The 20,158-nt window shown below is 40.5% G+C and overlaps 1 protein-coding gene across 12 annotated transcripts in view; it reads right to left on the reverse strand.

Moving 5' to 3' along the window:
* MAPK4 (mitogen-activated protein kinase 4) overlaps positions 1-20,158 on the reverse strand; it is a 222,044-nt gene that overhangs the window by 160,687 nt on the left and 41,199 nt on the right. For 10 of the 12 annotated variants that reach the window (XM_072606046.1, XM_072606050.1, XM_072606049.1 and 7 more), the window contains one exon: positions 4,198-4,325. In XM_072606046.1, coding sequence (XP_072462147.1) covers positions 4,198-4,263 — 66 coding nt within the window. In that variant the 5' untranslated portion in view covers positions 4,264-4,325. Of the gene's footprint in view, positions 1-4,197; positions 4,326-17,821; positions 17,886-20,158 lie in introns of those variants that run through there. The other 2 variants (XM_072606047.1, XM_072606051.1) reach the window with 2 other exon arrangements.

A 20,158-nucleotide genomic window follows, 5' to 3' on the forward strand; every position in this document is an offset into this window, starting at 1 on the left:
ATACTGTATGAAGTGTGAATACTTTTCCACTGTCCAGACTTAATTCTTTAAAGCCCTTTAAGGGCACTGACCAATTCTCACTCTTCTGATGGTACTGCTACTTTCTCAGTCAGAGAGACATACTTTTTCAGTGTTCAACATTTAATATTTTTAATTACATATGAAAACAATTTCTAACATTAGTTTTTTTTATTTGAGTTCCAAATTCTCTCCCTCCCTCCCCTGCCCTCTCATTGAGAAGGCAAGCAATTTGATATAGGTTATACATGGGCAGTCATGCAAAATATATTTCCATATTAGTTATGTTGTGAAAGAAAATACAGACCAAAAAATATCCCAAGAAAAATAAAGCAAGCCTAATACAGTATGCAGCACTCTGCATTTAGACTTAATCAGGTCTTTCTCTGGAAGTAGATAGCATTTTTCATCATGAATCCTTTGAAATTGTCTTGGATCACTGTATTGCTGAGAAGAGCTAAGTCATTTACAGCTGATCATCATAAAATGTTGCTGGTTTTGTGTATACTATTTTTCTGGTTCTGCTCTTTTCATTTTGCTTTAGTTCATGTAAGTCTTTATAGGATTTTTTGAAAGCATCCTTCTCGGCATTTCTTAGAGACAATAGCACTCCATCACAATCATATAGACATCTTGTTCAGTCATTCCCCAGTTGATGGACATCTCGATTTCCAATTGTTTGCCACCACAAAAAGAGCTGCTATAAATATTTGTTTTTGTGTGTGTATATATATATATATATCCTTTTGCCTCTTTAAAAAATCTCTTTGGATATCTAGTAGTAGTATTACTGGGTCAAAGGGTACACAAGGTTTTATAATCCTCTGGGAATAGTTGCAAATTTCAGAGAGAAGTATTCATACTTAGTAAAGGAATTGCTGGTGGAATAACCTTGTCGGTTAAATGACTGTCATCTATGTTAGCTAGAGGAGGAGGAAGGAACAAATTCTCCCTCCCTGACTCTGTCATCTCGATTATTATCACAGTTTTGTTTATTTTGCTGTTTTGAGATAACTGTGCAACAGTAGAAGGCAGTACTTTCAGTACTTAGTAGTTCTTTGTCCGTTCTGGAAGAGGACCATGATTTTGGGAAGATGATGCCATGACCTGCAAGTGAATTGGATTTAAGTGAGGCAGGGCTGTGCAAAGTCACCAGCCTCACTCTCTCCTCTGGAACCATCTGGATCCAGTGGTAAGATATAGATCAGGATGATTGGAGATGGCCCCCTCTACTTAGCAGAGAGAGGTTGGGGGAGAAGTCTTAGTGGGAGAAGTCTTGCTCTACTTTATCTTCTGGATTATCTTTCCTAGACAGTGTGTCTAGGGTCTGGGTCAGAGCCTCTTGCCAAGGAGCCCAGGTTTATTAAGCTTATGTCACTGCAGGGAGCAAGTGGTGATTGCTGCCTTCATATCAGACTCAGACTCATAAGAGAACTTCATTCAACCAACAATGAATGATCAATATCAGAGCTAGCCTAGCATGACTCATTTGAATAGTATCAGCTGACATGGGCCAGTCCCTGTCTCCAAAGTAGGAAACATTCAGTCACCTTACAGTAAGAACCCTTTCTCAATCTATTTCCACCCCAGGCCTTTAGCAATCTGTCACCAGGGCAGGCCCAACCCATTCCTGCAAAGGAGGTGAGAAATATCACCTCTGCCTCACAGCTAGCAACTGTGTATGCCAACAACTGATGGCACTATTACCTTCCACAACGGGAACTTCCAGAGTCTTATTCAATACTGGTATTTGTATAAATACAAAATGATTTCAAAAAGTTGAGAATGCTAAACAAGGGCACCTCAGGAAAGGCCTGCTGCAGGTTGTGACCCCTGAGATAGACTTCTAAAGAAGCTAGGAATTTAGCTATCCACCCCCTACCCCTTTCCCCAATCCACCCAGTCACTAGAAACTCTTCTCTACTTCTCAGTTGTAGCAGTCTACACTGACCCCAACCCCTCGACTCTCTGATTGGTGGAGATCAGGGCATCTGGCCAACCAGAAAACAGTTGTTAGGTAAGTATGAGGAGGCAACTAGGAGCCACTGGGCTTGAAATCAGGAAGATTTATCTTCCTAAATTCAAATCCAGCCTCAGATGTTTACTAGCTATATGACCTTGGGGCAATTCACTTACCCCTGCTTACCTTAGTTTCTTCATCTGTAAAATGAGCTGAAGAAGGAAATGGCAAATCACTCTAGTATCTTTGCCAAGAAAATCCCATAATGAGGTCACCAAGAGTCAGATATAACTGAAACAACTGAATAAAGACAACCAAGGTGTGGGGAAGCCCCTGGTAGCTCATAAAGATGGTTTACTGAATAAAACTGGAAAGTTACATGCCCAAGTGGGAGCTGTCCCAAAAACACCCCTTTCTCCAGCCCCAAGTTCTTAACTACTGAGTGTGGATAGAGCCAACAGGCTGCTAAAAATGATGACTGCCTTCTCCGAGGAATTCTCTACCTCCCCTGGTTTATCAGGAAAATGGGAAAGCTATGGAGGGAGAAATTGGTACTAGCATCATAAAGGTTATATTGTCTGCGTTCCCTGTGCCTATTTCAGAACCTTGTAGTACGAAGTGTGGCCATCCAAAAACATACCTCATGCAGTTATAACATTGCCTCTTTGGAATTAACTACCTTTTATACTCTTGTTTTGCTTCGCTGGAACCAATTAGCATTAGGCCTGGGTGATGTGCAACTGGGATGCCCAGAGGCTACTGAGGTATATGGAGCTGTTGGTAGCTCTAGTAAAGTCCCTGAAGTTGTGACATTTTCTGCAAGCTTGTATGTCTGTTTTTTTCTCCATAGTTTTTCTATGTTCTCTAGCCTCATCCTGCCCCATAGTAGGCTGTCCCATCTCTCTGCTTCTATCAGAATGCCACCCTCTAGCAGGCCTCAAATTCCTCTACTCAGTTGATGCTTCCAATCTGCTCTGAGTTAGGAATCTGATAACAAAGCTTATTAGAATTATGTAAAAGAATAAATAGTTCTGAATAAGAAATCAGTCAAAAAGTACCATATGAGTGGATGCTATTTTTATATGAGAGACTAGCTTGTAAAGACCTAAAGCAGAAATGTAGATGACTCTTTCTTGAAGTCTGACCGTGAAGGAGAAGAGACTGAATGGAAACACTTTTTATTCTTTTCTAAGGAGAGGAGAGATCTGGACCATATCTGCAGACAAAGAAGAAAAATTCCCTCAACTGAGGATGCCTAAGTGTGGTGACTGAGCACGATATTAGAACAGAGTAGATTCTGAATATGAAATCAAACTGTAAAGTACCATGTAAATGGACACCATGATTATTTTTATTACGTGGAAGAGTGGGTGGTGAGAGACAGAGGAAACAGGTACACACAATCAAATGGCATGTAGCTCTAAAAAGGAGAAAGAATGCTCACTTTGAGCTGGGGGACTCGGGGAATCACGCGATTTATAGCTGGATGCTTAGAGAGTGCCTGATGCAAGTCGCTCATTTTAGAGATGGGGAAACTGAGATCAGAGAGGTGAAGGACCTTAGCCAACATCACATAAGCAATCAAAACAGACCTGGTACTAGAACCCTTGCCTCCCAACGTCCAGTTTTCTGCTATTTCAGCTATAGCCTTCGTAGAAGGGAGGGTTTTCAGCTAGGATGAGAATATGGCTAAAGAGAAAGAATGAATAAGTGGTTCCCAAGTATGGGGATGGTATGACAAAATGCACGGGGATTTGATTAAAGTATGTGTGGAAGAGCAAGGAGACAGGCTTTGACGGAAGTGGAGTAGATAGGATGAAGCCAAATTACAGACGGCCTCAAGTGCCAAGATAAAGGGAAAAAGGAGCAAATGTGACCCGAGGAGGCTGAGGGTCCTTAGAGGATGGTAAAACATGATGAATTTAGGCTGGCTGACTAGCCTTCTCTCAGTCCTCATCTACATTCCCACTCCCTAACCCCAGGCCCAAGAAAAGAAAACAAAATGTTAAGCATAACTGGCAAATTGCTAGCATGCCTAACTCAATGTTTCCTATGGCCCCAGTCATACTGCTAAAATATTCTACCACTAAACTGTTCCACGTGAAGCCCATTTTCTGAGGCCTGCAAAACACCTTCCACGTCACCCACAGTGAATTATATCCTTACCATTTCAAGATGACTAGCACATGAACAGACAACAAAACGTTTTAAGAGCTTACCTTGCTGGAGGTTAAATTTGAGAGATAATGTGTTTGGTAACAATCAGGGCCATTTTCTCTGAACATATTCCAACATGAAAAACACCATTTCTGTTACTCGACGAGAACTGGGAAGATTCAGCAGACTGCTACAAAGACAGAAATTAATAGCTTCAGTTAACTGGATATTTGGATGGCTTAGTGGTCTCACTGACATGGGTACTCTGTCCCATGGTATACAGATCATGACCCAGCTGTTCACACTGGGTGATTCTTGCTTATATCCTCCCATATATCCTCTGCTGGGGGTCCAACCAAAAGCAGAGTCTTTTGATCCCCAGAGGCTAAAAGTGCTTGGCACATAGCAGCTGTGTGATAAATACTTATTGAGAGATCCCTGTTATTCTCTTGACATAGCGTGGCTACCAAGGGGTAAAAGCTGACTGATCCCATCAGGTCATTCCTTTTCTTTTTAAGCTAGCATTTATGTAGTTCACTAAGATTTGCAATGCACTTTACATGTTAATTCAATTGATTTTCACAACTCTGTGAGGTAGGTGCCATTATTATCCTTGCTATAGCATGTGAAGCAGCTATCTCAGCAGATGGACTAAACCAGGTTGAGGGTAACTGATGGCCTCAAACCTGTCAGTGAGTTAGGGGGATGTCTATCCTAAGCATGTGAAGACTTTCCCGAAGGAATGAGCAGATGAGAACAATTTGTTTCAATGGCCATGACGGTGTCTGAAGCAGGTGCTGTGGGGCACTTAGAGATTCATCAGACATCAAAGATGCCAAGGTCACCTACTGCATCCTGGGACATCACCAGTCATCTTGTCTTTCATCCTACCACTGGACTTCCATGTCTCAGGAAGAGAGAGTGAAGCGGATAACTTTGTGCAAGTCTGCCTCAATCCAATTCACACACAAGTCAAGACATCCCCTGTGATGTCACTGGTCCTCTTTAGACAAACAACATTATCACCCCCATTTTACAAATGAGGAAACTGAGGCACAGAGGAGTTAGGTGACTTGCCCAGGTTTACTCAGCATCTGAGGCTGGATTCAAACTCAGGTGTACCCAACTCCAAGACCTGTGCTATCCACTGCACCACTTAGCTGCCTTAGATTGTCTCACTAGATGACTGGCCTACTTCCTTTTCTGGTTATATATTTCTCTAATGATATCCTTTATGGTACTTCCCCATCACAATGATTCATTTGTAGCATGTTGTAGACTATTCATAACTTTGGAGTTAGAAGTTCCTTCAGTGGCCATCTAGTCAGTTGGTCAATAAACATTTATTAAGTGCCTACTGTGTTCCAGACATTGTACTAAGTGCAGGGGATACAAAGAAAGGCAAAAGACAGTCCCTGCCTTCTAGGAGTTCACAATTTAGCTCAATCCATACATGAAAAAGAATCTCCATCATAACACAGTCAACAAATGGTCATCCAGCCTTTGTTTCAGGTCCTCCAAAGAGACCCATTCTACTTTTGTTCTTATTTTATATATACATATATATGTATGTATGTATCCACACATATATATTTATACACATATATGTATACACACATTTATACACTGATATGATATATATTATATATATCTATATATACATACACATATATGTATACTAATGCACCAATTTTATGCTTTGTCCATTCAAGTGTATATCACAATCTGTACCAAAAGCACTTTTCATCCATTTGGTATTGTGTGTCTGAATAGTTAGACCAAATTCTTCTAAGTGATCATGGATTTCATTTAGCAGGTTTGCAATGCTTTTATAATCAAGTCGTTTCCAGGGCTTGATGCAAATACTCATCCACAAATAGGAGCATTTGAAGGTCCTCATAATCTGCATCCTCTTCTATTTGGATCTTATACTAGACATTCTCTGCGACACTGGGGCTTAGAACAATGTCTGGCTCACAGAAAGTACTTAATGAATGTTTGTGTGATTGCTATATATGAGATACAATTTCATTGCTACTAAGAATGGTGACCAAGAAAACATTATCAACCCAGAAACCTACTTTCCTAGTACCGTATGTAGGATGAATTATCTAAATGCACAAAAAAATATGACTGATGAGAGTATTAGAAGGTAGCAAACAAGTTTTTGAAAGTAATATTCCACAGTAGACCACATCTTTTCCATCACAGTAATGACTGAAAGATACAGAGAATATGCGATCCCACAGTGTTTATTGCTTGTTGACTATCAAAAAACGTCTGATTCAACAGAGTAAATTGTCTCCCTTAAGGCTCTCCTGCAAATAAGGCATCTCCCATGTATATGTCAAAATTATATTACGTCAGGATTCCTTGAATAACATAAAACAGAGACAACCTTGCAAAATATTAAGTGAGACATTAAAAAAGCATTTGCCACTACACTGTCCTAAAAGGAGATCTGGTATAGGGTTCATGTCAAAGAGAGGTTCCCTATTGATGGAGAAGCCCGCCAGATGCTTCTGTTTGTAAATGACATAGTGCCAACTGCTTTACGCCATGGAACACTGCCAAGTCTCCTAAATGAGAACTAGAACCAAAATGGATGAAAATAACTCAATAAAAGCCGAATTCAGAATTCATCTGCTTTGGGTGTGTTGCTTCTAAAGGGGTTCTTTTGTTAGAAGCTCTTATGCTTTGCTTTTGTATCCTCAGGACTTAGTACAATGCCTTGCACCTAGCTGCTGTTCAGTCCTGTCCAACTTTTCATGATCTCATTTGGGGTTTTCTTGACAAAGAAACTGGAATGGTTCACCATTTCCTTCTCCAGGTCATTTCACAGATAAGGAAACTGAGGCAAACAGGATTAAGTGACTTTCCCAGGATCACATAGCTAGTAAGGGTCTAAGGCCAGACTGGAACTCAGGAAGATGAGTCTTCCTGATTCCAAGCCCAGTGCTCTAGCCACTATGCCACCTAGTCACCCCCTTGTACCTAGCACGTGCTCAAAAAGTACTGGTTGAACTGAATTGAAATAATGAGAATTTATTCAGTGTAAGGCACTATGTTTGGCTGAGTGAGATGGAAAATTAAGGAAAAAAGATAAATCCCTCCAGTAATGAAGAAGAGAGAGGGATAGGGACTGGACCTGGAATTTCAATGACATAGGGAGTTGACAGTGGCCTACAGCACAGAACTGCCCAGGGTCATGCAGCTTGAGCTTGAGCCCAGATCTTTCTGGCTTCAAAGCTAGCTCCTTTCTATTACATCTAACTGCTTCTCATCTACGTAAAAAACAAATGCATGGAAGAGTAATAAGGGGCAGACATACTAAATACTTCTGGGTAGAATGCAAGACAACCCAAATGTTTCTCTAGTAAAAATGCCGTAAGAAGGTCCTGGTTCAATATCTCTCACTTTGTTACGTCTGAAACATGCTTTCCTCTTCTTAGATAAAGGTGCTCTATTAGGAGGATGGAATATAATAAATTCCCACAAAACCTAAAGTATATCTCACAAGCATATTTTTCTCTCAATGAATTAGGCAAATGCTCTCAAGAGGAACAGAAAATACGATATGGGGTATTTATAAATGTCACATGTGCTGAAAGACACTTCAGAGAAGTTCCTTAGAAAGAAAATCTCAGGCTTCATTGATTCCATATATCATTGCCACTTTAGGCTAATAAGTCTTTGCTAAGAAGTGAGGTAAGATTGATATTTTTTTTTCTAAGAAGAAGCTGTCCTTTTACAAATCAATCAGGTGAGAATCAGTGAGGTTTCACTGTAATGCCTAATTAGAATTAATTACCTAATGTGCATAAAACACTTCAGAGATAATTAAAAAAAAATACCACCTAGTGTTGCCATTGGATTTGGTCTAGGATTTTTTTTTTCAGGAGCTCCTTTGTTTTTGTTTGCTGATTTTCAAACGAAACAAAAGCTCTTCGGACATTGAACTATGAAAATAAGGTGTCATCCACAAGTGGACTCCAGAACATAATTAGGTCTAGTCTAGTTGTGACTATTTTTGTAGACACCATAGTCAATCCCCTCACCCCCCTTTACTTCTTAGCAGACATAAAAGGTTCAGGCTAGAAAAGCTACTTGTCTTGGATTTGTACTGGCCTCTTGCTTGGCCAAAGTTGATGTGGAAAAGTAGTGACCTGATTTAACCCCCATGAATTCTGTGAAAGAATATCAGTAGCACCAGTGAGGAAATGAAAGTAATTTTTCTGAAATTCTTCTCTTGCTATATAGAAGATGAGAAAGGTTATTGGCTAATAGAATGTAGACCCAGTATGGTGGAAAGTTCACTTTAAGAGCAGAACAGTGACCTAGAGATCAGATTCATCTCTTGATAATGGTCCTTAAGGACAGCTTATTGAATAGCATTCTTTATTTCCTTGAGATAAGAAATCAGAATTACCAATCCTAAGAGCTAAAAGGGACCTCAGGAGCCATCTTGTCCAATTATACCCAACCCAGGAGAATTTCCTTCAAAACATCCTAGAAAATTGGTTGCCCAGTCTCTGCCTGAAGACTTCCAGCAAAGGGGAATTTACTCCCTCCTCCTGAGTCAGTTTATTCCAGTTTTAGACAGAACTAATTGTTAGGAAGGTTGTTTTTTCCCCTTACTTCAGGCTGAAATCTGTCTTTCTGCCACTTCTACCCATTACCCTAGTTCTGCTCTCTGGAGCCAAGGGGAAAAACAGGCCTACTCTTACTGCCACATGACAGTTCTTCAAATAAGTTATTTCTGATGAACTGATGCAGAGTGAAGTGAGCAGGACCAGGAGAATAATGTATACAATCGCAACAGTACTGTAAAGAAATGGCTCTGAAAGACCTTAACAACTCTGATTCACTCAATGACTAGTCATCCGGCTGGGATTTCAGAGTACTCATGATGAAGCAGGTTGCTCACCTACAAGAAAGATGATGAACACAGGATGCAGAATGATAGTACATGTATGTACATGGGTGTATGTATGTATGTATGCATGCATGCATCTAGACGTGTATATGTATAGATATATATACACTTATACACAAACATATATACATTTGTATATGCAGATATAAACATATATACATGGGTATGTATATATACTTACATATACCTATATGTACATGTTTAACAAGGTTAATGCAGGAATGTATTTTCCTTGGCTACTTGTATCTGTTACAGATTTTTGCTTTTCTTTTTCAGTGGATGTTGAAGAGAGTTGAGAAGGAGAGAATGTGGTTTTTTTGTAGAAGAAAAAACAGTTAAAAAAAATACCCAAACAAAATAGTTGTTTCTTCTCCAGCCTAAATATCCCCAGTTCATGTGGCATGGTCATGGGTGTACTAACCACATTAATTGCTTCATTTTTTATCCATTTCTTCCCAAAACACCCTTCACTGGGGAAAAGACTGAACAAAGGTGGCATATAAATGCTATGGAAAATTATTACATCATAAGAAACCATTTTTTAAAAAAAAATTAGTTATCTTAAGTTTTCAACATTCATTTCCACAAAATTTTGAGTTCCAAATTTTCTCCCCATCTCTCCCTTCCCCCACTCCAAAGTGCCAAGCATTCTAATTACCCCTACCACCAATCTGCCTTCCCTTCTAACATCCCTCCATTCCCTTATCCCCATCTTCTCTTTTGTCCTGTAGGGCAAGATACATTTCTATACCCCATTACCTTTATTTCTTGTTTCCCAGTTGTATGCAAGAACAATACTCAACAGCTGTTCCTAAAACTTTGAGTTCCAACTTCTCCTCCTTCCTCCCTCCCCACCCATCCCCATTGGGAAGGCAAGCAATTCAATATAGGCCACATATGTGTAGTTTTGCAAATGACATCCTATCCTATCCCCCATTTTTCTCTTCTCTCTTTTGAGCTTGTCTCTCCCCAAGAGTGTTGGCTTCTAATTGCTCCCTCCTTCCATTGCTCTCCCTTCCATCATCCCTCCCCACTTATCCTCTTTTCCCCCACTTTGCTATATTGTAAGATAGGTTTTCATACCAAAAGAATGTGTATTTTATTCCTTTCTTGAGTCAAATATGATGAGAGTAAGTGTCACGTTTTCCCTCTCACCTACCTCCTTTTTCCCTCATTGAAAAGTCTTTTTCTTGTCTCTTTTATGAGAGATAATTTGCCCCATTCCATTTCTCCCTTTCTGCTCCCAATACATTCCTCTCTCATCCCTTAATTTCATGTTTTTAGATATGATCCCTTCTTATTCAACTCACCCTGTGGTCTGTGTGTGTGTGTGTGTGTGTGTGTGTGTGCGTGTGTGTATACAATCCCACCAACTACCCAGATACTGAAAAAAGTTTCAAGAGTTACAAATATTGTCTTTCCATGTAGGAATGTAAACAGTTCAACTTTAGTAAGTCCCTTATGACTTCTCTTTGCTGTTTACCTTTTCATGCTTCTCTTGATTCTTGTGTTTGAAAGTCAAATTTTGTATTTAGTTCTGGTCTTTTCATCAAGAATGCTTGAAAGTCCTCTATTTCATTGGATAACCATTTTTTACCCTGAAGTATTGTACTCAGGTTTGCTGGGTAGGTGATTCTTGGTTTTAATCCTAGTTCCTTTGACTTCTGGACTATCATATTCCAAACCCTGTGATCCGTTAATGTAAAAGCTGCTAGATCTTGTGTTATCCTGATTGTATTTCCACAATACTAGAATTGTTTCTTTCTAGCTACTTGCAATATTTTCTCCTTGACCTGGGAACTGTGGAATTTGGCAACAATGTTCCTAGGAGTTTCTCTTTTTGGATCTTTTTCAGGAGGTGATCAGTGGATTCTTTCAATATTGATTTTTCTCTCTGGTTCTAGAATCTCAGGGCAGTTTTCCTTGATAATTTCATGAAAGATGATGTCTAGGCTCTTTTTTTGGTCATGGCTTTCAGGTGGTCCCATAATTTTTAAATTGTCTCTCCTGAATCTATTTTCCAGGTCAGTTGTTTTTCCAATGAGATATTTCACATTATCTTCCATTTTTTCATTCTTTTGGTTCTGTTATGTGATTTCGTGGTTTCTCATAAAGTCACTAGCCTCCATCTGTTCCATTCTAATTTTGAAAGAACTATTTTCTTCAGTGAGCTTTTGAACCTCCTTTTCCATTTGGCTAATTCTGCTTTTTAAAGCCTTCTTCTCCTCACTGGCTTTTTGGGATCTCTTTCGCCAGTTGAGTTAGCCTATTTTTAAAGATGTTATTTTCTTCAGCATTTTTTGGGGGTCTCCTTAGCAAACTGTTGACTCACTTTTCATGATTTTCTTGCATCCCTCTCATTTCTCTTCCCAATTTTTTCTCCACCTCTTTTACTTGATTTGAAAAATTGTTTTTGAGCTCTTCTGTGGCCTGATGTTTGGATACAGAAGCCTTGACTTTTATACCTTTTCCTGATGGTAAACATTGTTCTTCCTCATCCAAAAGGATAGGAGAAGATATCTGTTCACCAATAAAGTAACCTTGTATAACTTTATTTTTTTCCCCTTTTTGGGGCATTTTCCCCACCAACTACTTGACTTTTGGGTCCTTTGTCAAGAGTAGGGTATACTCTGGGGATATGGGATTCTGTAAGGTCTCAATTCCTCCAAGGTGGCACAATCAAGCCACTAGTCTGTACACTAGTCTGGGAGCAATAAGAAACTTTTGTGCCCAGAATCTGTGAGTAGTAGAGTTTCCTTTCCACAAATTTCCCCTCCAGTTCCAAGCCAGCACTGCGGGCTGAGATTTGGATAAGCTGCTCAATTCCCCCAGGGGTTTTACGATCCAAAAATGGATGTGGGCTGCTGGGGGAGCTGCTGGGCTAGATGTGGCCTCTGTCTGAAGTTGGAGCTATGGAAAGACCCTGCTCCCTTCTCAGCCAGCTGAAAAAACCTTCTCACTGACCTTTGGTGCCTGTGAGTTGAGGGATCTGCAAACCCCTGCTGTAGCCACTGGGGATTCCACCCCTGAGGCCTGCTCATGTCCTCCTCTCAGCGCTGTGCCATGTGACCAAGGCTAGGCTGGTCTCCCCTTGGCATCTGGTGTGACAGACCTTTCCCATCAGACTTTCAGGTCACCCTGGGCTGGAAATCTCCTCCACTCTGTTGTTCTGTGGCTTCGGCTGCTCTAGAATTTGTTGAGAGTCTTTCTTTTCAGGTATTTTATGGGTTGTGGGGAAAAAGCATCAATAAAAGTTTTTTTTTTTAAAGGGACAGAAACAATAAAATATAATATGGCAACTGAAATTGAACACGATATTTCAGATGTGATCTGACCAGAACAAAGTACAATGGGTGGGATCATCACCACCCTCTGTATGGACACTTTTACACTTGTATATAGCCTACAGCTTTTCTGACTATTATGTCACAGTGTTGACTCACACTGAGCTCATAGTCCATTGAAATCACCAAATCTTTTTCACACAATCTGTCTAGCAGCCTCTCCCAATCTATAAATGTTATAAAAGTTAAATTTAGGACTTTAGTATAGTCAAGTATGGGATTCTATACTTATCATTGTTAAATTTTATCTTACTAGATTTGACCCATCCTTTTACCCTGCCAAGGTCTTTCAGTTACATCATCCAATTATTAGCTGTTCAAAATTAGAAAAGTGCTCTGAACATGCTTGAATTTCCTGTCATTGTGTGTTAGGTCCCAATCACCCATGAATTGTTCTTTTAAGTCCTTCTTAAAAACTGACTTACATTTTTTTTCATTTCCAAGACTCTCTAGAGCTAACAAGTGCCATATATTTATTATTTGCTATGCAAAAAAATTTCCTGAAATACTCTTAAAAATTCATCCTTCAGGATTCAAGAGCTGTCTCCTAATCTAGCATTCTTGGTTTTACTGAATGTCTATTTAAATTGCTAGTAATATTACAAACTTTTATCCTGACTGGCTCAGGATTGCCTGAATGGGCAATATAGGTCAGTAAGGTAAAGTCAACTAGGCTTCTGGGGCAGGTAGGTGGTGCTGTAGTGAATAGAGTGCTAGGCCTGGAGTCAGGAAGACTCATCTGCCTGAGTTCAAATCTGGCCTCAGACACTTACTAGCCCTGTGATCTTGGACAAGTCATTTGCACATGTTTGCCTCAGCTTTATCATTTGTAAAACGAGCTGGAGAAGGAAATGGCTAGCCACTCCATTACCTTTGTCAAGAAAACCCCAAATGGAGTCACAAAGAGACTGAAAAGATGGAACAACAATTAGTCTCCTAGAGCAAGAAGAAGGAAGGAAATAAGCTTTTATACAGCACCTATTATGTGCCAGGCACTGTGCTCAGTGGTTTACAAATATTATTTCACTTGATCCTCATAATAGCTCCATGGTAGGTGCTACTTTTATTATTATTTTTTAAATCTGAGGAAACACAAATGAGGTTCATTGACTTGCTCAGGGTCATATGACTATTAGGAGTCCGAGATCAAATTTGAACTCAGGTCTTCCTGACTCCTGGTCCAGCTCTCTCTGATGAAAGAGAGAGAATGCCTGCTTCCCATTTCCCACACTGACAATGAGGCTTTGGTTCCCTGGAAGAAGGTTTTATGGGGAACAATAGTATTCAGTGAAGGAAGCCTAGATATAGAATTACAAAATATGATGATATCACTTTTTATCCCTGCTACTTACCCTCTATGTGTACAATTTTTGAAGTAAATAAAGTTTACTTTTGGTGTTCTATCCTTTTCCCAGTCAGGGAAGAGTTACCAAAGTATGATATGATATGATATGATATGATATGATATGATATGATATGATATGATATATTATATGACAAAGGCTCCTACTAGGAGGTAGCTGTATTTTAATGAGGGACTTAAAAACTACAAATCCTTCAAAACCTCTAATGGTAGGCTTTCAGGCATGGTGATGGGCAGTGGGAAAAAATATTTGGAGGCTGAAATTTCACCACCAAAGTCACTTCCCATTCAACTTGTTCTAAGGGAGCTTAAAGGTCCAGACCAGATGTTAGAATATTAAGATGCCCCAGATATTTCAATAGATGGCATTTGTGAATAAACAATATGGTGGCATATGTTTATACTGTTTGTAATTGTTCAGTTGTGTCTAAATTTTTGTGATCCCATTTGAGGTTTCCTTGGCACAGATACTGGAGTGGTTTGCCATTTCCTTCTCCAGCTCATTTTGCTGATGAGGAAACATGGTTAAGTGACTTGCCCAGAGTCACATAGCTAGTAAACATCTAAGGCTAGATTTGAACTCATGTCTTCCCGACTCGAGGGCTGATGCTCTATCTATTGCACCACCTCCCTTCCCCTGTCTATACTGTACAATGCTTTCATGCTTTTTCAGAGAAATTTCACACTTATTAATTCTCACAATAACCCTGCAAAGTAGGCAAACAGATATTCTTCCTATTTGACAGGTGAGGGCTTGAAAGGTTAGTGATTGTTCAAGCTAGCTAGCTAGTCAGTAGGCGAGTGTAATGGTAAGAGAATTTGAAGATCTTCTCTGCCCCTTATTAGGCCCATGTGACCTGCTTTGAGCTTTGGCCCACTCTGCAGTTTGAGTCACTTGGAGCCGATGATAGGAGGAGCCTGCTGAATGGGTGGAGCAGGAAGAGAATGTGAAGGCAGAGCTGAGGCAGAGCAGTCAGCATGAGTGAGAGAGGTAGTGATTTTGCCTAAGGGAGCTTGTTTGTGGGGAGGCCTGAGGGAGGGAAGACTTGGAGATAGCTGTGCTCCCTTCACTGATAATGTGTATAGATTTCCTCGTTACTATGATAGATTTGGCTTTCTGGTGTTTGAATAAATGTCCTGGTTTCATCTTTGAGAAACAGAGTATATTTTGCGAATTTACCTTGGAAATATGCATGCATATCCATAATGGCTGTTGTGGGTATCACATTGACACTGCAGAGAGCTATGAGACCCCACATTTCTCTACTCAGACAAGTCATTTTTAAGTGCCTCTTAAAAAAATAGTTGTGCTTAACACTATACTAGAAGCTGCAGGCAAGTTCTTTCCCAATAATTTGTAGGTGGTCCTTTAGACATGCCTTGGCTCCTTTGGATTGGCAAATATTACAACGAAAAATATAGAATTGTCTAGTCTCCATATGAAAAAAGTAGCTAGAACTGGACTTTGACTCAGGAGACCTAGGTTCAGATCCTAGTTTCATCACTTACTAACTGTGTGACCTTAGACTAGTCACTTAATAACTTCTCTGGGTTTCAGATTTCTCTTCTATAAAATGGGGATAAGAAGAATGTTAGACCAGTCTCAGAGGGAATTCTGAGTATCAGATGAGATCCCTTACATCAAAATACTATCTTAACAAAGTCCTATATTAATGTAAGTCATTATGACTTCAAGGACAGCAACCTCCTGAGGCTATTTCCATAGAAAAAAATGGTGTCACTTAATAACTCTTTAAAAAGGAACCCTATCCTTCACACCCTTGAACTTCCCAGGAGGACTTTCAGCAGAATTCAGCCTGTCAACCTTCTCTAGAAGTTGGAACTTTGATCCCTGCAGACTCCCTGGAGTCACCAGTCTGGAAAAAAGGACAGTCACTGTGTCAGAGACAGAGCTAACATCAGGCTGGGGTCTGTGCTAGGGAAACTCACTGGGGGTGAGTTCCGTCCTTCTGTGGATGTCAGCCCTTAGTGTTCTAAGGCTGAAACAATTTTCTGATCCTGCTTCCACCATGAATTGTGCTCTGTCTGGCTGTTGCAACCCACCTCCAGATGACAATAATAAAATCAAGACCTGAAAGAAGACATAGTCGTTGAATCATAGGACCTTGGAGATCACCTAGTCCAACCTCCTCCAAGCCTCCCTTCTACAGACGAGGAAACTGAGGGGCAGAGCCAATATTCACACTCAGGTTCTCTGACTCCCAATCTAGTGGTATTTGTACTATGCCAGCAAAGACGATGCAAAGTCAGGGCCATCAGGTTAGGATTTAGCCTGGGTACAAGAAAACTAATGGGAGGCACAATTTCTTTCTGAAAATATTTGAAGGGCAGGTAGGTAGCTCAATAAATAGAACATTGGACCTAGAGTCAGGGAGATGAGTTCAAATTTTGCCTCTGACACTTAGCTGTGTGACCTTGAGCAAGCTGATTCATCTCTGCCTCAGTGTCCTCATTTGTAAAATGAGGATAGTAATGGCATCTACCTCCCAGGATTGTTGGGAGGATCAAGTGAGACAACAATTGTTAAGGGCTTGGCACAGTGACTGGCACATGGTAAGTGTTACGTAAATAATAGCTACTAAAGGACTCATTGCAAAAGACCCTGTGTTGAGAAAGATGGAAGGCAAAAAGAAAAGGGAATGGCAGAGGATGAGATGGATGGACAGTGCCATGGAAACAATAAACATGAACTTGGACAGACTTGGAGAGATAGTAGAGGGTAGAAGGGCCCGGTGTGGTATGGTCCATGGGGTCCCGAAGAGTCGGACACGACTGGACAACAATAAAGATCACTGGTAAGTTGACTGTGTTGCTCGAGAGAGTAGATATTACAAGAAAGCAGATTTTAGCATAAAATTTTGTTTCTCTATGGGGAAGAACCATTGACCAATTTAGAACAACCCAGCAATGGGCTACTCCAAATGGAAGTCATGAGGCTGTCAGACCCCTTGTAGCTGGAAGTGTTCGAGAAGAGAGTAGAAGACCACCATATGTCAAACGTGTAACAGGAAGAATTCTGACTGCCATTTCTCTTTCTCACTGTGAGAATCTATAGGTCCAGAATACCAAAGGTCAGAATCAGGAAAGGGTTAAGGGAGGCACCACAGATCAAGGTCACAGACTTGGAACAGGTTTAGGGAGAGAGAAAAACTGCTTAGCAGCGAACAGGAGATGGCCTGAGGGACTGCACCTGGTGAGATCTCTTCTACCTGACCCAGTACATCCAGTCTGCCTGCCAGCCTTTCTGGTCTCAACAGTGTTGATACATTCAGAGAGAACTACACAGACTTACCCTCTGTCCTCAGAGAACCCAAGCTCAGATGATGTGTTCCATTTAAGTGATCTTAGAGCCTTTGAAAAACCTGGTCGTACACAAAGAGCAATTTTATTACCCCCCATTTTCCAAGTGAAGCAAGTGAGGCCCAGTGGCACTGTGATTTGCTAGAGATCACACTCAACTGAATTCAGCATTAAGATTAACAAGTTGTGATCACTGGCCTCAAGGAGCTTATAGTTCAGTGGAATGTACCCATAAAAAACAAGGCAACACATGCTGAGTATCAAAATAATGGTCTAGGAATGAGCAGTGCTGCAGAATTTAATTAGAGAGAGAGAGATCGCTGAAGGGAGATAGGAAAGACTCCTGAAAAACACAAGGTTTCTGCTGGACCTTGAAGGAAGGGCAGAAATTAGACAAGTCAGAAGGATGGGATGACAGGGAAGGTAGTTTAGGTGAAAGAACAGTGAACCAGGTTATAGAGGCCATATTAACAATCTATCTTCTGCCTGCTTCTCTTGCTCTGCAGGTTTGCTTGGTACACTGGAGTGCCCCATTCCAATTAACTCCTCTGTAAGAAGAGCCTATGCTCTTTCCTCCATAGTGTCTTGCATTAATCAACATGGGATGAACTGACATGACAGATACAACACCACGAACAAGTAGGCATTCAAGGAATTTCAAAAGAGGACGCTAATGGAGAAGGAATCATAAGACACAGTATTGAGAGCTCGAAGCTACCTACCTTAGGTAACTTTAGTCTGACCCAGAAACATCCAACAGGAGGCCTGCAACACTGCCAAGTGTGCCTGAACCGGATTAAAATGTAATTGGGAAATATTTAACAAAACAAATATAATAATACTATTACTGTTCAGTTGTTTCAGTTATATCTGACTCATCATGACCCCCTATGGGATTTTCTTGGCAAGGATACTGGAGTGGTTCACCATTTACTTCTCCTGCTCATTTTACTGATGAGGAAATGGAGTCAATCAGGGTTAACTGACTTGCCCAGGATCATTCAGGCATTCTATCCACTGTGCCACCTAGCTGCCCTCTTGAATAGGTACTAAATGCATATCTGATCAATTATTTCACCCCACAAAAAATGCACAAAGCACAAAGGACTCAGAGGAGTCCACAGACAGATACAAAAACACATAAAGAGTTCAAATAGCCCAAAGGCTCCTCCCAGAAGGAAAACACACTTTGAAACTGCTGACTAAGCCTTCCCTTCACCACCAATTGTCTCAGGAACTCATGGCAGTAGTGCGGAGGTGTTGGCAAGGTCTAGATGTCCTGCCACAAATACACCCTACCATGTCATGATTCTAGTTCTCCAGCTACAGAAGCTATGTCAGCTCTCTTCCTTCTCTATGAAGCACGCTACCACAGAAGTCTTCTTCAAGGACCAGTTCCCAAACTCTCAAATTCAGGGTTCCCTACAAGGCAACTCCCAAAGTTAGTGTTACTTTGGAAATCTCCCTTCTCTGGTGAGAAGCCTAGAGTCAGGGATCACCTTGCCTAGAGAAGTCAAAGTTTTCCCTTCCTCCACAAAGGAGGTTATTATGGTAGAAAGAGCACTGACTTTGAAGGCAGAAGACCTGGGTCTTCTTATTACTTATTACAGCTTATTACTGGGTGACTTTGGGTAACTCACTTAGCTTCCTTGAACTTCATTTTCCTCAAGTATAAAATGAGGGAGTTGGACTAGATGGTTCAGGGGCATCTAGGTGGCACAGTGGATAGAGTATCAGCCCTGGAGTCAGGAGGACCTGAGTTCAAGTGCAGCCTCACATACTTACTAACTGTGTCACCCTGAACAAATTCACTTAACCCTGACTGCCTCCAAAATAAACAAACCAAAAAACAAAATTTAAAAAGAAAAATATGGCTTATTAAGAAGAAACATGGTACTCCAATTTAATTAATTAAACTCTAATTTAAATTCAAATCCCACTTCTTTCACTTAGCACCTACGTAGCCTTGAGCAAGTCAACTCTCTTCTCCTCCATTTTCTATTCCATAAAATAAAGGAGATGGACCAGATGACTTCTAAGGTTCCTTTCAACAATAACTCAACGATCCTATGAGTTCCCTAAATCCTGTCAGCACGTTTTTCTCTCTTTGGGGAATTGTTCCAAACAAAGGTTCGTACCCTATACTCTCATCAAGTTAATTGAAAATGTATCAAGTTAATCTGGGGTTATGTTCCTGAAACCTCCCTTTTACATTATTGTCAGCCACCATCTTGTTTCTAGATGGCAGGCAGAATCACAGCTTTTGGCTTCCACATTTCATTCAATTCATTCAGCATTTTTGAAAGAGATCCAGGCACAAACAATAAAAGACGATACATGAGTGGTCCACTACTACATGAGCAGTAGAGTTGAAGCAGAGGGTTCAGCTCACCTGTGTATATCCCTCTCTAACCTCCCAGGACAAACGAATCTCTACGTAAGGCATTAACTTTTTGTGTTGTGGTCAGGTCGGGCAGTCGGGTGAAGTTAGACTTATCAGAATAATATCATAAGAAGAATAAAATAAAATACATCGAATTACAAAAGAAATCAACTATACTGAAATAGTTATCAAAAAAAAAGTTCATGGGCTCTAGGTTAATATCTCCTGCTCTAGATAAAACAAAGCAATCAAAGCCTGTTTCTAGTCTCAGTCAAGCATGTTGATATTAAAAAAAAAATACACGGAGTAGTTCCCATTAATTTGCTCGTAGCAGGAAACTCCAATTTCCTGAATGCAGGGTTTGTTTGCTCAGGGGAACAGCACTGATCCTGTCAATGAGCTCTGGCAATCAAAGTCCACCGTGCTCTCAGAGAGGTAACTGAGAAGGTTTAGACTCCCTTTGCCCCATCTCCCGCCACTCCCCATCCATCATTGGGGGGCATTTCCTTCTTCAGTCAGGTGCTCAGAAATGGTTATTGCTTCTAAGATTTTTTAACTAGAACATCTGAGTCACCAAATCACAGAATTTAGAAGTGAGAGGGACCTTAGCAATCATCTAGTCCCTCTCTCTCATTGTACAGATGAGGAAGTCCTTCAAAGAAATGAAGGTCCAGTA

This window comes from Notamacropus eugenii, chromosome 4 (genome assembly GCF_028372415.1).
Source record: "Notamacropus eugenii isolate mMacEug1 chromosome 4, mMacEug1.pri_v2, whole genome shotgun sequence".
In the NCBI taxonomy this organism is placed as follows: domain Eukaryota; kingdom Metazoa; phylum Chordata; class Mammalia; order Diprotodontia; family Macropodidae; genus Notamacropus; species Notamacropus eugenii.